A 17,305-nucleotide genomic window follows, 5' to 3' on the forward strand; every position below is an offset into this window, starting at 1 on the left:
GAATAAATTACTATGCACAACGCTTTAAACCTCGAAATCGACACAACCTCGAACATTTACAGATTGGAAGAGATACGGCAGAGCACCCAAGTAACGTTGCTAAGTGCCTCCTTATAGCGACGGTTAGTAAATGGTGAATTCAGTGGCGTAGCCAGAAAAAAAATACTAGGTGTTCCCAAGAAAATACTGGTGTTCCTGTTTTTTTTTTTTAATTTATTAACTCCAAAATAATACATTAACCATGTATTTTAACAGAGAACAAATGCAACCGCTGCAAAACATAAAGGGACGCAGTGCCCAGAGATGAAGAACACATGGAGCCATACTATTACGCATACTATTACGCATGGTTAACAAACCCATTTAATCAGTATCTGAACAACACCGCTGCTGGGTTAAGAATGTAACGTATTTGCTGCTATATTTGCGCTGCAACTGAGCTTTACTTAATTCGTGGTGTATACAGGTCTGACTGAGATGCCCCCGGTCTCTCATTCCTGTGTTTGTGAACCTGTCCGCCTTGTCGTTTCTGCTGAAGTGACGGCATGACTGACAAAACACTGCATCTAATTTAATACTGTACTCCAACCAACTGTACCACTTGGTAGAAAAATTCCTTTTCTTTCCACTGACCGCTTTGGTGACAGGGAAAGCTTGCAGATTGGGCTGGCATGCAGGCTCGTCTACAGAAGAGAGATCTGGGATCCCCAAGCTAGCTGTATTGGGTTCATCTACAGCAGCGTTAGCTGCATAATCTTCTCAGATGGTGTGGGTAGCTGTGGGCTCACTTGGTGGTGTCGTGGGCCTGCTTGTTGAGGGGAGAACATCTTCGATTCTAGAACCTGAGTCCTGTTGGCCCTCAAGCCGTGGCTATGTCGCACTAGCGTAGCTTGCGTTTACAATCGGTTGCCAGGTGACGGCAATTTTTTTGGGGGGTGTTCCAGCTATGAAACTGGGTGTTCCCGGAACCCTTTGGAACACCCGTGGCTCCGCCTATGGTGCTACCAACATAATCATCTTTGCGGCTCATCCCACAAATTCATGATCCTTACAAGTTGGACATCATTGTAAAGGTAAATAAACAGGCTTTCCAACAATATAAAATACAATGCCAATTAGCATTGTAACAAAAGAGAAATAATCGACCAAACACACTTTTCCAAACTTTTTTTTATATGTCACATTACCTCGTGTTCACTTAGAAAGTAAGCTATCTAGATAGAGTTGAACTCTGTTAAAATAAACTCTCTCACAAGACAAGCAAACCCTTCAAATCTGCTTTTATCCTTTAAAATGGACATATCAGTTTTAAAGGTGCAAAATATAGCCTCGTTTTGCTGGTCCTAAATACAGATGCCCCCATTTATTCTGACCCCTCTGACCAAAATGTAACCTGTGAGATGAGGAAAGGGTTTATCTGTCATGAGTGGGATTCGAAACTACGCCTCGCGAGGAGACTGGGCTCGAACCAGCTTCGGAAGGAACAGCCAGACAAATGGTGTGTGTGTGTGTGTGTGTGTGTGTGTGTGTGTGTGTGTGTGTGTGTGTGTGTGTGTGTGTGTGTGTGTGTGTGTGTGTGTGTGTGTGTGTGCGTGTGCGTGTGCGTGTGCGTGTGCGTGTGCGTGTGCGTGTGCCATTCTGTATCAGTGTTTCCGGCTGAATGTGCTTCAGGGGACGAGTCTCAAGGCTCGAGGCCAACCAAACCAAAGGAACCGAGCTCCGATGCTACAGTATCATCTGACCTTTCCACAGTGCACTGCAGGTGCAAGATCTGAGGGTCCTCTGACCTTCAGGGCTGGTAATGTTGTGGTGTGACATTATTCTAATAGTCTTACATTTATTATATGCTAGTATTCTTTCATTTTGATAATTTTCTTCAGAAAATGTGAAATTGCGAGCCATGAGTATATACTCGAATGGCGATACACAATCCAGTAGATGGCAGCACCATTACTGCATGAGCCTCTTTTGCAACACACGCACACACACAGGACAATACTGCTGAATATGAATCAAAATTAACTGCTTTAAAATCAGATGCTTTTAAAATCCTACTTTTTTTTTTAGAGGTAATTGTACATGATGCAAGTTTCTGAAGGGGAAAACAAATATTTTCAAAAATATTTACCAGAATTACATTTAGAGGTTAGCTATCAAAGGATAATTAAAGCATAAAATAACCTGTTTATTTATTGGTCAAGGAGAAACATTGAATTCTTTAAAATATAGATTAAGAGGATTTTGTATTTGTATTGCAACATAAAGTGCCTAAAATATTTCATTTGAGATAACACCACTGGACTTGCAAATGTTACTCACCCAGTCACTCATCAGTGCTATGAACAGACCTGCGGTATCGTCAGTATCACATGATATATGAACTCTTTGGAGAAATCTGTCACAGCAGAGAGAAAGCATTGATCTGTGTACGATGCGCTGCATTTTAAACAGTGCTCTGAGGGGGTCGGCACTGTGGCACAATACCGGCAGCAATCCCCATGCACTCTCAAGGTTAGAGCTGATACAGGAGACTCTTCTTCTTTGTCCAACGCTCTCTCTCCCTCTTTTTCTCTCTCTTTCACCTGCTCCATTCATCACAAGCAACACAAACTTACTTAAGAGGCAGGCAAAGAGGTGATATCTCGAAGTAGTTAAAGCATGGTGGGGTAATCAGTCTCGCTGTAGGTTCCTTGAAAACAAACGTACACGCAAATCGATACGCATTTTAAGATTAATTGTTCATATCTTTGAAATGTTAGTCTAATTTATTATCAGCGGCTACATTGTCACCTTATTGTCCCACCAGCAACGGTGTTTAGTGCTTAATGGTCTGGAGGGTACACACACAATTAATGTAGCATATTCTGTAACTGTATGCTGATTTATAGTAAACTGTTGACATTTTCTGGGCTTAAATCAGAACACAGAATGGCAAGAGATGCCATGTTTGAATTGAATTCTGTAGACAGTTCCATAGGGAACCAATACATAATCAGTGCAAATAACCTACTCCTTACCCCAATGCCTGTGGGGGAAAACTCTTACACCATTACACACACACACACACACACACACACACACACACACACACACACACACACACACACACACACACACACACTACAATACAATACGATTCAATACAACACACAATAACCAAGACCTTGACTGATTGGTAATTATATGAATCATACCTTCAGTTACTTGTATCTAAAATGAAACATTTCCCCTGAGTAACTGTCTATAGTCCAAAACATTTGACTTTGAATATAAATATTTAATGATGGTTGGGGAATAGAAAATGAATTATCATTCATAATGGAAACATTTAACGTTGCCCCACAGACAAATGGTGTTGCTTTAAACATAAGTGCTTTTCAGTGCCCTGCCATGATGTATAGACAGTGAATCAATCTTAAACCCTCAGCAGCGTTGAGATAGTCTTTTTATCTCAGTAGGTCAAATGAGATATACAGGATTATATGTTTCAGTGGAATATGTGTCCATCATATCTGATCTTTCGACAGCATGGCTGTGCCATGACAAAGGATAGTCATACAGCCATCTAGATACACCTCCGCTAAGCCTTATTTCTAAACAGGCACTAGAGTGTAACTTTTCTAGGGGCCCAAAGCCCATTTGTTGTCAGGCTTAACTGGATTGTAACAATTCCACCAATTTCAATTCATAGAGGTAGACACTAAGCCCCTCATCAGGACCCAAGAGATGCACGTTGGGGAGGAAGATCACTGCTGCTGGTTACGGAGCAATGAAGATTAAGAAGAGGGGATGGGGAAATGCTTCAGAGATTTTCATCAGATTCACTACTGCCTCTACCATTCAACGTCCTTAATCTTAATCTCAAATCATATCGGTTATATGCGCATTTATATTTTATCATCTCATTTTCCCTCAAGGTTAAGCATGTTGGACGAGCCAGAGAGGAATGCCACTGTTCCTGAGTGGTACCAAGTTAAATCCAATAATTTTACACGACTATTTTTTTAAATTCATTATTATTTCACTGAAGCTAAATTTACACATGCGACCAAATGGGATGATATCATCGCCACATATCACCCTGCCTTAGACAGCCACTCCGCAGGCCTTCATTCTCACTCACCAACACCATTATTCCAACATCTCTCAAACTTTTTTTCACTTTCACAAAGCAGAAATGACAGTGCGCAAAAACGCACAGCTAATCAGGTAACTTCACGATGAGACAATGTGCTGAGGACACTCTAATATAAGAGCGGAAGTGACAGTGTGCCGTCGACGTGTGAACAGTTTTCTGCCGGGGCTTGACAGATGTCAGCATGAAGGTTGCTCTCACAATAGCTCCATCCTGGGAATGCTACCACAGAAACCTGAATGCTGAGCGGTACACACACACACACACACACACACACACACACACACACACACACACACCATACAGGGCTTCATTCGTTTGCCGCACATGAACAATGGTGAATTGGCAGTCCGCTATGTCACATAGCTGGCACCTCTCCTGGTGCTGAGGTGTGGGTATGACATGCAAAAGAGCACACATTTCCATTATTCTTGTCATTGTGTTAATTTTGGCATTTGTATTGCGAATGTGCATTGTGTTTTTTCCCTCTGTCTCTCTCTCTCTCTCACTTTCAATAATTGATGTGTAACTGTTCATACATGTTTGCCTCAGGGAGATGACATTGAGTAATGGCATTTTCTTATCTTCAATGACTTTTTAATTTGTTCCCCAAGAGAATGACAACCCACAGATTCATCAGCGAAATAAATGCTGTCAAGACAGCAATACCAATTACATAGGTTCATTAACTTTCTTTTTAAATCCGTGATGCGAGAGACTGACAGTCCAAGACCTTGCGTGTCTCATTCTGAGAGCCGTAATAACCTTTTTGAATAGACCAGTGAAAATTAACAGCCCAGGGATTCATTAACGAGGCTGGCATTCAATTACAGGCAGTAAATATATAACTTTGGAGCTTACAGAAACAAATGTCCCAAAAAGTGGAGGTAATCCTTGTTGTGTGAAATCCTATGTTTTTGTTTGCCTTTTATGTTTATAATTTATAGTTGTTGTCTCGGAGACGATCAGTGGTCGGTCTACTGCCAGATCAAAATCTGCATGTGACCAAAATTTTGTATAGCCTGGCTTAAGGTCAACCCCACTCAAGTAGTTCAGAATCCATTGAACAGCACTCTCATTTGATTGTCAACAGAATCTGATTGAGTCAATCTTGAGATTGGTCTGTCATCTACCTCTTAACCAGCTTTGACAATGTGTCCTTAGGCTGCATGGGATTATCCCATTTGGTGGAATCTGCAGCTAGTTTGTCATGAGTTCTTGTAAATGAAGAAAGCCAACCAGGTTCAACAAGCAGGTCAGGCTTCAAACACAGATGACTCTAAAGATCTTGAACGATCAGTAGTCTCTTCTTTCCAGCACCACTCATTCTTGTTAACGTTTTAGAAAATATTTAAAAATATACATATGTGAATTATCTAGCATTAATTTTTAATGACACATTAAATTACCCTTTTGTTGAAATTACATATCCAGAACTATGATCATTTTCATACGTTTCATAAGTTCTTATATTGACAATTACAAACCATAAAGCTGGCAATGTTTTGTTATATGATTATTTTCTTTACTCTGTTAAGTAATGAACACTAGACTGGTGGACATAGATAATCTACTTTAGTAATAAGATTGGGGTAACGCTGGATGCGGGACACAAACACAGTTGCTAAATAGCTCAGAGCACCACAACTGCAGTTCCTCAACACAGGCTGATATTGATGTCCATCAACTGGTTTTAAGTCTTTCATGCCTGACATCCAAACAAAATAGCCTCTTTAATGTTCTCCCAAAAGGCCTTCATACAATACAAATATCCTGCATGCAATATATAATATATACTGAGGTTTCACAACACAACGTTTCATCTTTCTTCACTTTCGCCCCTCTCCTCAAGATGGCTCTTCTTTCTTGCAAATGCCAATCCAAACCCCAATACCTCTCAGTCTGCCGTCTCCATACCCCACCCCCAGAGGGGTCACCCCGAGGGCATGTAAGGGGTGTCGCTGTGGTAGTTGTAGTCCGGGCACACCTTCTGCACCAGCTTGTAGTCGGTGCTGTAGAAGGAGATGTAGACGCAGATGACCTTGAAGGGCTTGGAGCAGAGCCAGGACACGTGGCTGTGGCTCTGCTCCTGCTGGCACGTCTTGGACGGGTCGTAGCCGCACAGCGAGCTCTTGGTGCCGCGCTCCACCTTCTCGTACTCCACCCGGCAGTTGAACAGTTTGGACTCGGACGGGTCCGCCGCGACCCCCCGCTGGAACGGGTCGAACTCCACCACCTTGGTGGGCGGCACCAGGCCCACGGACACGTTGCCCTGGCCAGTGGCGTTGTACCGGAAGTACACGCTGAACGTGCCGTTGCCGTGGTCCACGATCTTGCCGGTGATGAGCAAGTTCAGCGTCACCGTTTTCATGTTGCACTGGAAGTCTCCCCAGCCGAACATCTTCTTGAATTTGCCCGTCTTGACGATGGGGCGCCTCTTGGCCCTCAGGTGGGCGTGCTGCTGGGGGTCCATAGGGTCCGGGCGCCAATCCCAGACCTCCCCCTGATCAGCACGCATTCTAAAGGAAGACGTGTTCTCTTTGTCGAGAACACCGTGTGGGAACAGGTGGTTCGTGAGCAAAGCCTTCCCTCTGGCTGACCAGACATGCTTTCCCGGTTCCGGAACGTCTGAATCCAAAGAGTTAGATCTTTTAGAGGCAGCGGTTTTGTCGCTGGTAGTCTAGAAAAAAAAACAGAAAGACATTTACTTAATCTACCTGGAAAGGAAATGTAAGCTAAAATGCCTGCATGTTTGTCGGCCATTTTGCAGACACAGCTAGCCAAACAAAGACACTCGGAGCAGCTGAAGGTCTTTGGGAGAGGGGGGGGGGGTCTGTCTCTGATGGCAATACATGACAGCAGATCTGTCTTGGTCAAGTGTTGCATCTTTTATGCTTGTCCTCCGATCAATACTTTGAAAATAAGATTTTGTCACCCATCAGAGATCTCTCTGAATTGGTAATGGAGGATGCGGCACAGCAAGGGCAAAATGGCGGCATTGAGAGGCAAAGGTGTAAAAGGAGAGTTGTGATGGAGAGTTGGTAGCCATGAAGTGTGTCGCCATTGGGAGTTACATTTTTTGATTCATAATGAAAAACTCAACACATTATGGTTAGCCAAGCAAGCTCACCATTGCAAGAAGGGAAGCCTTTACACATGAATACCTGGCTAGCAAGCATGATCACGTTTCTAAAAGCACTGGAATCATGCTGAGGAGCACTGACTGTTTCTGCAGGTATTTCTTTCTCTTCGTAAAACTAGCATTGCGTTTGTCTGTCTTTGTCCTGGAGATATGAGGACACACTTCTGCCATGGCACAAAAATGCGCGCACACACACACACACACACACACACACACACACACACACACACTCTCTCTCTGTCTCTCACACTCTCTCACACACACAAACACACACACACACACACACACACAAACACACAAACACACACACACACACACACACACACACACACACACACACTCTCTCTCTCTGTCTCTCACACTCTCACACACACACACACACACACACACACACACACACACACACACACACACACACACACACACACACACACACACACACACACACACACACACACACAACACACACACACACACACACTTGTACTGGAGTAGCTCTGTATTTGTTTCACTTTCTTAAGATGTGTACATTTGTGCGATTTCGTCCCACTGTACGTCAACACGTACTTCCTGTTGCTTAGCCCAGTTGAGTGTGATATATCTCAGCTCCATTTTCCTGGGGAGGCTAATGAGTTAAATCTGTGACCAATTGCCTATTTCATAGCTCATAAGTGCTTTCACATTCAATAGTTCTTTCCATTCAAACCAATTTAAGGGGTGAATCCCAAAGGGCACCAGAGAAATGACTGTCATTGTGCCGTGATGATTACCTCTGGGTCAAAGCGGCCCCACCTCCAGGTCTGAGAGTCCCCGACAGAGAGGCACATTATTGGGATACCTCAGCCCTTGAATTGTCAGAGGTAAAGGACTGTAAAAATGCAGCATGTGAACTGCACTGTACACAACCCCATGCTCGTGATCTTGCACAGCATACCACTGGTGTAAACACAGAGACTTCTCCAGGCGGTCATGGGTATTATTATACGTGCGTTTGAGTTGGAATCTTTTCGTCAGGACCTCTGAGGGATGTTTCTGAAATTGCTCTCTTGCCATATACAATGTGGCTTGAAGCTTTGGCCTCCGAGGGAATATAATGTGGCATATGATTAACTCTGCCCCCCAAAGTACCTGTCAACTTCTTAAATTGGTGTTGGGCCGGATTAAAGTCCTTGACGGCAGATTTGCAGAGGCCTTGTCTCACGGATTAAGACCAGACCTGCATTGCGTCCTGATTTGAGAAGGGAGATTAACAACATCAAGGCATACGTGAAGGCTACATTTGCAAGTGGGGTATTACGTCTTCCTAGCCAGCAGAGAAATGTGCCCGGCCGTGCGACATGTGCAAACAATGAAAACAGCCATCTGCCGCTGGACCCGTGCTCATAAAGGAAAACCACATGATCAGAGCTGCTCTTGGTTGATTTTCATAAAAATGGACATTATTAATGTTATGCTAAATATATTTGGGGATACGGTCTCATAATCCAGCAAAATTAGATGCTACAAAAATGTAGTTATTCTGTAATATCTCTTGAAGATATGGGACGGATTAACAAATGGCTTTTAGTGAAAAATGGTGTGAATGCATGTTTAAAACAGAGTCAAATAAAGGCATATTTAAAAGTTTGCACCTTCCACAGGGCACTCTGTACCAAACAGCTATTTTCCCATGAGCTAACTAAATAAAGCTGTTTCCATGTGCTAACTAAATAAAGCTGGTAGCTGTCAGAAGCATAAATCCCTTCACAAACTGTGACGTGTGTCACTTGCTGCTCAAGTATTCAGCGCTGGTGTTTGCTCATATGGTCTTTTTCACTCTCCTCTCTCACACTGCGCCGGGTGTGAAGTGTGTGTGTGTGTGTGTGTGTGTGTGTGTGTGTCTGGTCACTCACACATGCTTCACACCCTCTGCCCATCAGCACCAGGCACTCAGTGCTTCACAGTCACTCAAGGAGAAAAACTCCATCGGTGGAGGCTGCTCTCTCAAGGAGGCCTGGCAGGGTGGAGGAACCGTGTGTGCAGCCTGTGTGCTTTACTCTGGAGTGGGGAGAGCTGCCATGTGTTTAGACCGGTTCAGCCTGTGTGCGTTACTCTGGAGTGGGGAGAGCTGCCATGTGTTTAGACCGGTTCAGCCTGTGTTCGTTACTCTTGAGTGGGGAGAGCTGCCATGTGTTTAGACCGGTTCAGCCTGTGTGCGTTACTCTGGAGTGGGGAGAGCTGCCATGTGTTTAGACCGGGCCATGCCTTTAGTCTGCTCATGAGAGTTGAGCATGGTCAGCCTTTGGCTCGGTCTCAGTGGCTTCACACGTCTCCCACAGATGACGCCATGGGAAAGATTTGTGTTTTCTCTGTACCTTCACAACAGCAAATGGGCACTGACTGAAATAATAGGCTCCGACATAAGTGCCTAAAATACAATTAGCATATGCTCTAGTCTAAAGTACTGTTATCCCAGGGTGTTAGTTTTCTATGGAAATTATAGCATAATTGGTGCTTTAGTTCTCCAGAGCTGTCGTCAGTTGAATCCTGCCCACGAAATAAAAGTTAGCAGTCACATTCATTTGGGTGTGCCTGAGATCAACCTTTTTTTAAGACCTCATTAAAACATTATTCAGAGGATTTGCTTACCATCAGTTTTATACATTGTATGGACAACAGGCTATTGGTTTTATTCACTGTTGCTTAGCAACATGTGATAGTTTTAAGAAATAAGGTGGTGGAGGTGACCTGCAATATAATTTATAATAATACATTTCATTTACTTGCGCCTAACATTAAAACATGCTATAGGGAAATTATTCAAACTTAGTATTGTAAAAAAAAAAAATGCAGGTGATGCAGTTAAAGTTTTTAAGGGCATTTTTATTTCTTCATTTGAGGCCACAATGATTTCACCAATAACATTATAGCACAAGTGTTGCATAAAAGCAACGTCAAACCTGGAGTTGTGGTGACTGCAGTGATCCAATCAGCATTGAACATGCAACTACATCACATCAGATTTTCTAATTGCAAGGGAAACCAAAAAACCGTAAGACAGCAACCATAAGATGGCTACAAACCTAGAAGGCTGTTTCCTGACAACCTTAATCTTTTCCCCTCTGTTCATGCATGGACCCTTAAAAAACTTGTCCAGACTCAGAGGGCTTCCTTTTGACATCTTGGCCTTTTTAATTAAATCTCTAGCTAGCTAGCTTGCCATGATCTGTCACTGACTATCGCCTATCGAATAACATGAAGGCTACGCCACACCTTTTCCTATTAATTTCCAAGGTGTAAGGAATAAGAAGAAATCATATTAAGACTTTTTTTTAAATTGCAGCTAATTCATTTTGTAATGATTATGCAGATTGCAGAGGCATCTCTAGGGACTCTAGGGCCCCAAAGCACAAGTCTGAGCATGGACGCCCCTTTATTAGTACAGAATAAATACATACATTTATTTAATAAATATAAACATATAAATATAATTATACACACAGTTGCCAGTCTATTTGGAACACTGAGCTAACACTCACTGATGCTGTCTAATACACCACTCCTGCAATAAACCTTAGCTTCATGAAGGTTATAATAATTAATAAGTCTTTGTTTTAGAGAGCTGTTGATTCAACTCTGTGTTCATTTTATATCAGCTACCCGCAGGGGACCCCTTCCATCACGGGCCTGTTGCGACGCCTCTGGCTGGGTGTGCCAGCACTAGGTGTAGATGGCACATCCGGGCGCAATGTTCTATGCTATGCTAACTATGCTAACTAGAACTGGAAGCCACTGACTGGCCATTACTTGTAAGTATTGTGGCGTGATGGGGGTTTCCCAGCATGCTTTGGGTGAGAGACTGCATTAGGCCAGTGTGTCTGTTAATCTGTAGTGTTCTGTCCTGGTTACATAATTCATGTCTCCCTTTTTTGTCTTGTGTGAGAGTTTGTGTGTGTGTGTGTGTGTTTGTGTGTGTGTGTGTGTGTGTTCACATTTTATCTGTGTTACTGCTGTTTGATGCCTGTGTGTTAGCCTCTGTGTTAGGAAGCGTATTTGTAACCATCGCTGTGTTTGTCTTTGTTATGTTGAAGTAAGAACTGCCGTCTGGCTCACCCTGAGTGGTATCTGTATCTCCTGGCCAATCTAATGAAATAAAGGGCTAATGTCTACTAATGTCTAAGAGTGCCCATTGAAATCGGGGCAGGGTGATAACAATAGAACTAAGGAGAGATGAGGATCTCATAATCCAAGTACAAGGGGAGGGGAGATTTTGTTTTCTTGTGCCTGATTCGCGCGAAGCGAAGTGGCGACTCTCGCCCACGCGAATTGTGCCTGATCGCGGCTTTGGCCTTACCTTGGAGGGGGCATAGCCAATGGCTGAGATTTCAGGAGCCTCGGTGAGGTTAAGCACCATTGTGTCCCCACCCTGGAGAAAACAGGAGGAGACTGGCAACAGGACGGAGCCAGCGTCCCTCACCCAGGGTTCCCCAGATTTGCCAGCTGCAGATGGAGGCAGCATTCATTCTCCTCCCAGGATGGTGAGGAAACGGAGGTTCATCAATGACGACACCCCGCCAAGACCCGGAGCCAATGCCACCACCTCGCCGGGTCCCTGGGACAACGTTGCAGCCCAACCAGGACTGGGAACTGGGTGGACTGGCGTCCCTGGGGCGGACCAGGGAGCCAGCCGTACTGGGAGCTTCAGGTCCTCAGTGGTGAACTGGGCCACATCGCATGTGTTACGACCCTGTGGGTCTTCATATGTGTTATTGCCGTGTTTCTGTTGCTTCTGTGTGCTTTGTGTGATTTCCAGGCGGGTTGGCGCGCAGCAGATTGGGGCTCTGATCCGATTGGACGGTTAGAGGTCCCGATCCTTTAAAAGCAGCCGATGACATCACTCTAGGCGGTGCTTTGGGAATCGCGCATTCTTGTGGTCTGCCACGCCACTAACACCTCGTCGCCGCTAAACCCCAGCCTCGGGCTTTGGCCGACGGGTGCGCAACTCACCGGAGTGAGAGTTCGGGAGAGAGTGCCAGGCTGTGGAGGTTGTCGAGGCCTTGGGTTTTCTTTGGATTGTTGAGTTCTTTTAGGCACCTTCGTTAGGTGACTAATGACTATTCGTTGTCAAATAAATACACGATTATTTTCATTCTGGTGTCGGCCTGTGATTTGAAATATTCACATCCTAAATATTCACATCCTAAAGCCCTATACTGGCACGTAACACAGGCCATTGCCAACTGCTGACGAAACCCAGCATGACAGTGGTTCAGGAGGTAGAGGAGTAGAGCTGTCATTCAGCAGATGGAAGGTTGCTAGTTCGATCTCGATTCCTCCTCACCTTACTCCAAGTGTTGAAGTGTCCTTGAGCAAGACACTGAACGCCCCAACCGCTCCTGATGTGCAGGCTGGCACTTTACATTGTAGCCTCCACCATTGGTGTGTGAATCAGAGTACAAAAGCAACCGAGTAAAAAAGCACTGCATAAATGAAGTCCTGCTGCAGCTCGGCTGGTCGGGCCGGATGCACGGCTTATACGCTGACTGTGACCTGCCGGGCCCTAGTGAACACAGGGTCCAACATCTCCCTGGAGTTCTGGAACAAGTGAGCTGAGACTGTGGTTGGAAGCACAACCAAGCTCTGCATAACCACCGTCACAGGAGAGTGGGCACAGATGCAGGTGACCACCGTCACAGGAGAGTGGGCACAGATGCAGGCAGTGGTGTAGTGGTCCCTGGAGAAGCGGGTATGCTCTTAATTTCTTTAAGCAGCCCATACAGCACAGGATAAACGCCCTGTTTTGAGAAGTGGGTAGACTCAATGCTGACTGAAAAATAAGTGGGTTTACACGGTATACCTGGGTATACCCTGGACTACACCACTGGATGCAGGTGACCACCATCACAGGAGAGTGGGCACAGATGCAGGTGACCACCGTCACAGGAGAGTGGGCACAGATGCAGGTGATGGTTGCTAGTAAAGTGGTCCACTACTCATACTGGCTGGCCCTAGACTCTAGGACCCATTGCATCATTGGGCTGGATCTGATGGCCAGGCGGGGGGCCACAGTGGAGGTCTCCAGAACCAGGCTACTTCGGGGCACTGAAGCAGTGGCACTCCACTTCATAAGGGCCATCGGCCATGAAAATTGCCTCACCACTGCTGCTGACCAGAGGTGCTACCATATCCATGGTGACAGTCCAAGGGTCCCTTGCATCGCTATCGCCCCGGGAGCCCATCACACCAGTTCTGCCAGTCCAGGGGGAGTCCATCACACCAGTACTCCAGGGGGAGTCCATCACACCAGTGCTGCCAGACCAGGGGAGTCCATCACACCAGTGCTGCCAGACCAGGGGAGTCCATCACACCAGTGCTGCCAGTCCAGGGGGAGTCCATCACACCAGTGCTGCCAGACCAGGGGGAGTCCCGGCATCTGTCAAGCTGAGAGGAGCTGCTGTACCACTACCAGCCCAGGGGTCCTCCGCTCCGCTGTCATCAGCCCAAGGGTCCGCCACGCCACGTCTGCCCACCTCTGCATCACCACGGTCAGCCAGGGAGGATCCTCCACACCATCGCCCGCAAGAGGGACCGCCATGTCACTGCTACCAGCTAGAGAGTACTCTGTGCCACTGCCGGCGGCCAGAGGGCTTCAGCACCATCATGCCTCTTCACCCACTCTGAGCCCAGTGGTCCAGCTTCAGTGGCAGGAACTTCCCCCAGGGCGGACTCAGCAACGGCAACGGCTTTCCACCGGCATTCCAGAGACTTGTTGTTGGGTGAAGGGTTGCTAGGGGCATAGGGGATGTCCGGCATGCTGAGGATTTCCCAGCATGCTTTGGGTGAGAGTCTGCATTCAGCCAGCGTGTCTGTTAATCTATAGTGTTCTGTCATACTGACGTGATTCATGTCTCCCTTTTGTTTCGTGTGTGTGTGTGTGTGTGTGTGTGTGTGTGTGTGTGTGTGTGTGTGTGTGTTTGTGTTATCCTTTCATCTGCGTTTATTGCTGTTTGATGCCTGTGCGTTAGCCCCTGTGTTAGTTAGCGTATCTGTCACCATCGCTGTCTTTGTTATGTCGAAGTTAGACTTGCCTTCTGTTTCTCTAAGTGTGTGGTACCAATGTTTCCTGTCTATCTGCCTCTTAAAATAAAAAGGCCTACAGACAGAAGAAGAAAACAACATGCAATTGAAGTGACATTATAAATAGTGTGCGTCTGTGGTAAGAGGACTTGTCAGTCACAGGTCTAACTCTAGCTAGGACACAACTTAGACTTGCACTGCTGTGGTACCATGCTGTCCTTTAAAAGTTTCATCACAGACAGCCTTTGCATTAAGGGGTTAAGGACTGGCATTAGCCATGCACTAGCAAAACAAAACTTCCTTGAGCTACCTGTGTCACCAGATTCTACACAAGCATCTCTTTCACATTGCTCATTAAAGGAACGGGAAGTTTTAGAAGGCCACATTTAGATCCCCAAGATATCTAGGTCTCTGGAATATAGTGCCTCAAAACATGGTCCTTAAATGCATTGCGGACGCTTTGTACGTAGCCAACTACAATTTAACTTTATGATTTTTTTCATTTACGGCTTAGTTAAATACCAAGATTCAGGATCAAAGGCTTAGTCCGTGAAGACTCGGCGCCCTCCCTTTGGCCTGCCATTTGTGAACGCCGCGGAAGAGTGAGCGCGTGATGCCCCTTTATCAAAGCATGCCTAATTTAGTTTTATCATGCACACAGCCGAGTGTACGTGAGGAGTCTCAATCTATGGCTTTCTGAATTCCGAGTTATGCCAATGACATAATTTTGTAATTTCGCACAGTACGTTTAACGGCAAGTCAAATTCTTCGAAGATTTATAAAGAAATCATATTATGGGTCGTGTGGTCGGAGGTGGGAAGGCGCCGTCATATGGCAGAAAATAAATTAGCATGCTCGATCAACTGTGAAATGACAGTTATGGTTTTAGAGAATGGGAATATAATTAGATTATGGAAATTAAATTAGATTAAAATAATGGAAATAATTAACGTATTATACACACCGCCAGAGACAATGAAAGAGGTCAATCAAAGCCTTCCAAGTCTCTGGCGGCAGAAGTCCATGTATAGAACCCAGATTTGAGACCTAATTTGTACTTATTTGTACTCGGTTTAAAAGGATTTATGTTGACATATATTGAAAGCTTTTAGAGTTAACAACTAGGATGAATAAAATATATGAAAGGAACAAAACGCGGGTGATTGATGCCCAGACTTAGATCCTCTGTGGGGATCTACCACCTAGCCTACACATCGTAGGTGTTGCCTAGTAAACCAGTAGGAGATATTTCTACTTGATTGCCTGAATCTATTGAGATAAAGTTGTAAATATGATCTGAAACAATATAGATATCATGTGGAAGTAATTGGCCACTGACAATCCCAGTGCTGCTTTTCCCGAGAACGGGGTCTCTTTGCGTTTGACAAGACTTGTAAGGTATGAGGTATACCTTACTAAAGTTGATAACTTTTCTATGCGTTTCCCAACCCATTTTTGAGGAGTTCCCTTAATAGAAAGCTTCCTACGTATAGCCTACCTTCAAAGGCTGGATCCATGTGTCCGGCTTCGATTTGTGTCATTTTCGTATAGGTTTGAGCATGCGTGAGATCAGTTTGATGTGCATGATTCAGATTGGAGTGCAGGTTTTTAGAAAGAACATCAACAAGAAGTAGCCTACTATGCTAGTCAAAATGTGAACTAAAATAAAATAAGATAAGGACGACTTTTGACGGAATGCTATTCATTTCTCAGTATTGGCAAGGAATTAAAAATTAAAGTCTAGTTAATTTATACCGATGTATTTTTTTATTTCATGAAGCACAAAGTGTAACGTAGCCTAAGCCCTAAGGCATATCTGTCTTACATCGCCGTCAGTGCTTCCACTAACACAACATGTTTAGGCTTTAAAGCGTGTTTTTTTTATCTGAAAACTGTGTTAAGGCATAGCAAACAAACAGTGGTCTGGAACAACCTTATGAAAGCACCTTTTACAGAAGGTATACTTAGCTAAGGACGTTTTAGGGAGACGCCTCGAAACGTTAAGGTACAGCTTAAGGTATAACTTGACGTAGCGTTAAGAAAGCTTCGGGAACGCATCCCTGGTTGTGATTGTTCTTCCAACCACACACATAATGATAACAAAATAAACGCATGCCATTATCACATATGTGGGAAACTGATTTCAAACACAGAGTAAAGCTGATTTAGTTCAATAAATACTGTCAACAGAAATGACAGGAGTCACTCAAGAAAGACTCAACCTCGCGTTTAGACATTTTTGCAGAGGGGACCTGTCCATGGTACTGAAAACTAATACTCCACACGCCGCAGCTTCACGCGTTACCTCTGCCAGAGAGACAGGGTTGCCACCGTTCAAATCTACAAAGAGCTGTTTGCACATGTTTTTGTCAAGTTCTGTGAGGATTTATTTGCAAGCAAACAATACACGAGATTGTCTGTCTCTCACCAATTTTACCACAATTTCTACCTGATATAGTTGTTTGATTTGACAACAAAAACAACAAAATAAAACAATGTGAAGTGTGAATATACGTGTAAAGGCACAGGAATGAATTACTACTAAAAAGAGTAATAGTAATAGTTATTACTTACCAAGTTGATAGCATATGATAGGAAGAGCAGGACAAAACAATGCATAGACGACATTCTTAAAAGCTCCTTAACTATTTGAAAAACATAAAGGGGTTAAATGATGGATAAAAAAAGTAAAAAACTGACATCTCATTCTTCATCTGTGTCATCCGAGGCCACTCGACAAAGTGCTGTGTGGTCTAAGGGAGATGCTCGCGGCAATTGAACATCTCGAGTGTCTTGGTGCGCGACGGGAGGGGGTAATTAAAATAAAAACGCGTGAAATTTTCGGCGGGGTTCCGGAATTGATACAAGGTGGTGGAGTGTCATGGGGGAAAAAAAAGAAACTCTTGCTACTAGTTGCACTTCAGCCTAACCTACTTTATTTGGAGGAATCATTTGCCAAGAGTTCTCCAATC

At 44.5% G+C, this 17,305-nt stretch overlaps 1 protein-coding gene across 1 annotated transcript; it reads right to left on the reverse strand.

Moving 5' to 3' along the window:
• Positions 1–6,068: 6,068 nt before the first annotated feature.
• LOC308380306 (neurexophilin-1) lies at positions 6,069–16,961 on the reverse strand (the record flags this gene model as incomplete). Its single annotated transcript, XM_080857605.1, has 2 exons — positions 6,069–6,815; positions 16,908–16,961. The coding sequence occupies 2 exons, from the start codon at positions 16,959–16,961 to the stop codon at positions 6,069–6,071; spliced, it is 801 nt and encodes a 266-aa protein (XP_080713731.1).
• Between the last annotated feature and the right edge of the window lie 344 nt (positions 16,962–17,305).

This window comes from Sprattus sprattus (genome assembly GCF_963457725.1).
Source record: "Sprattus sprattus genome assembly, chromosome: 19".
NCBI lineage: Eukaryota > Metazoa > Chordata > Actinopteri > Clupeiformes > Clupeidae > Sprattus > Sprattus sprattus.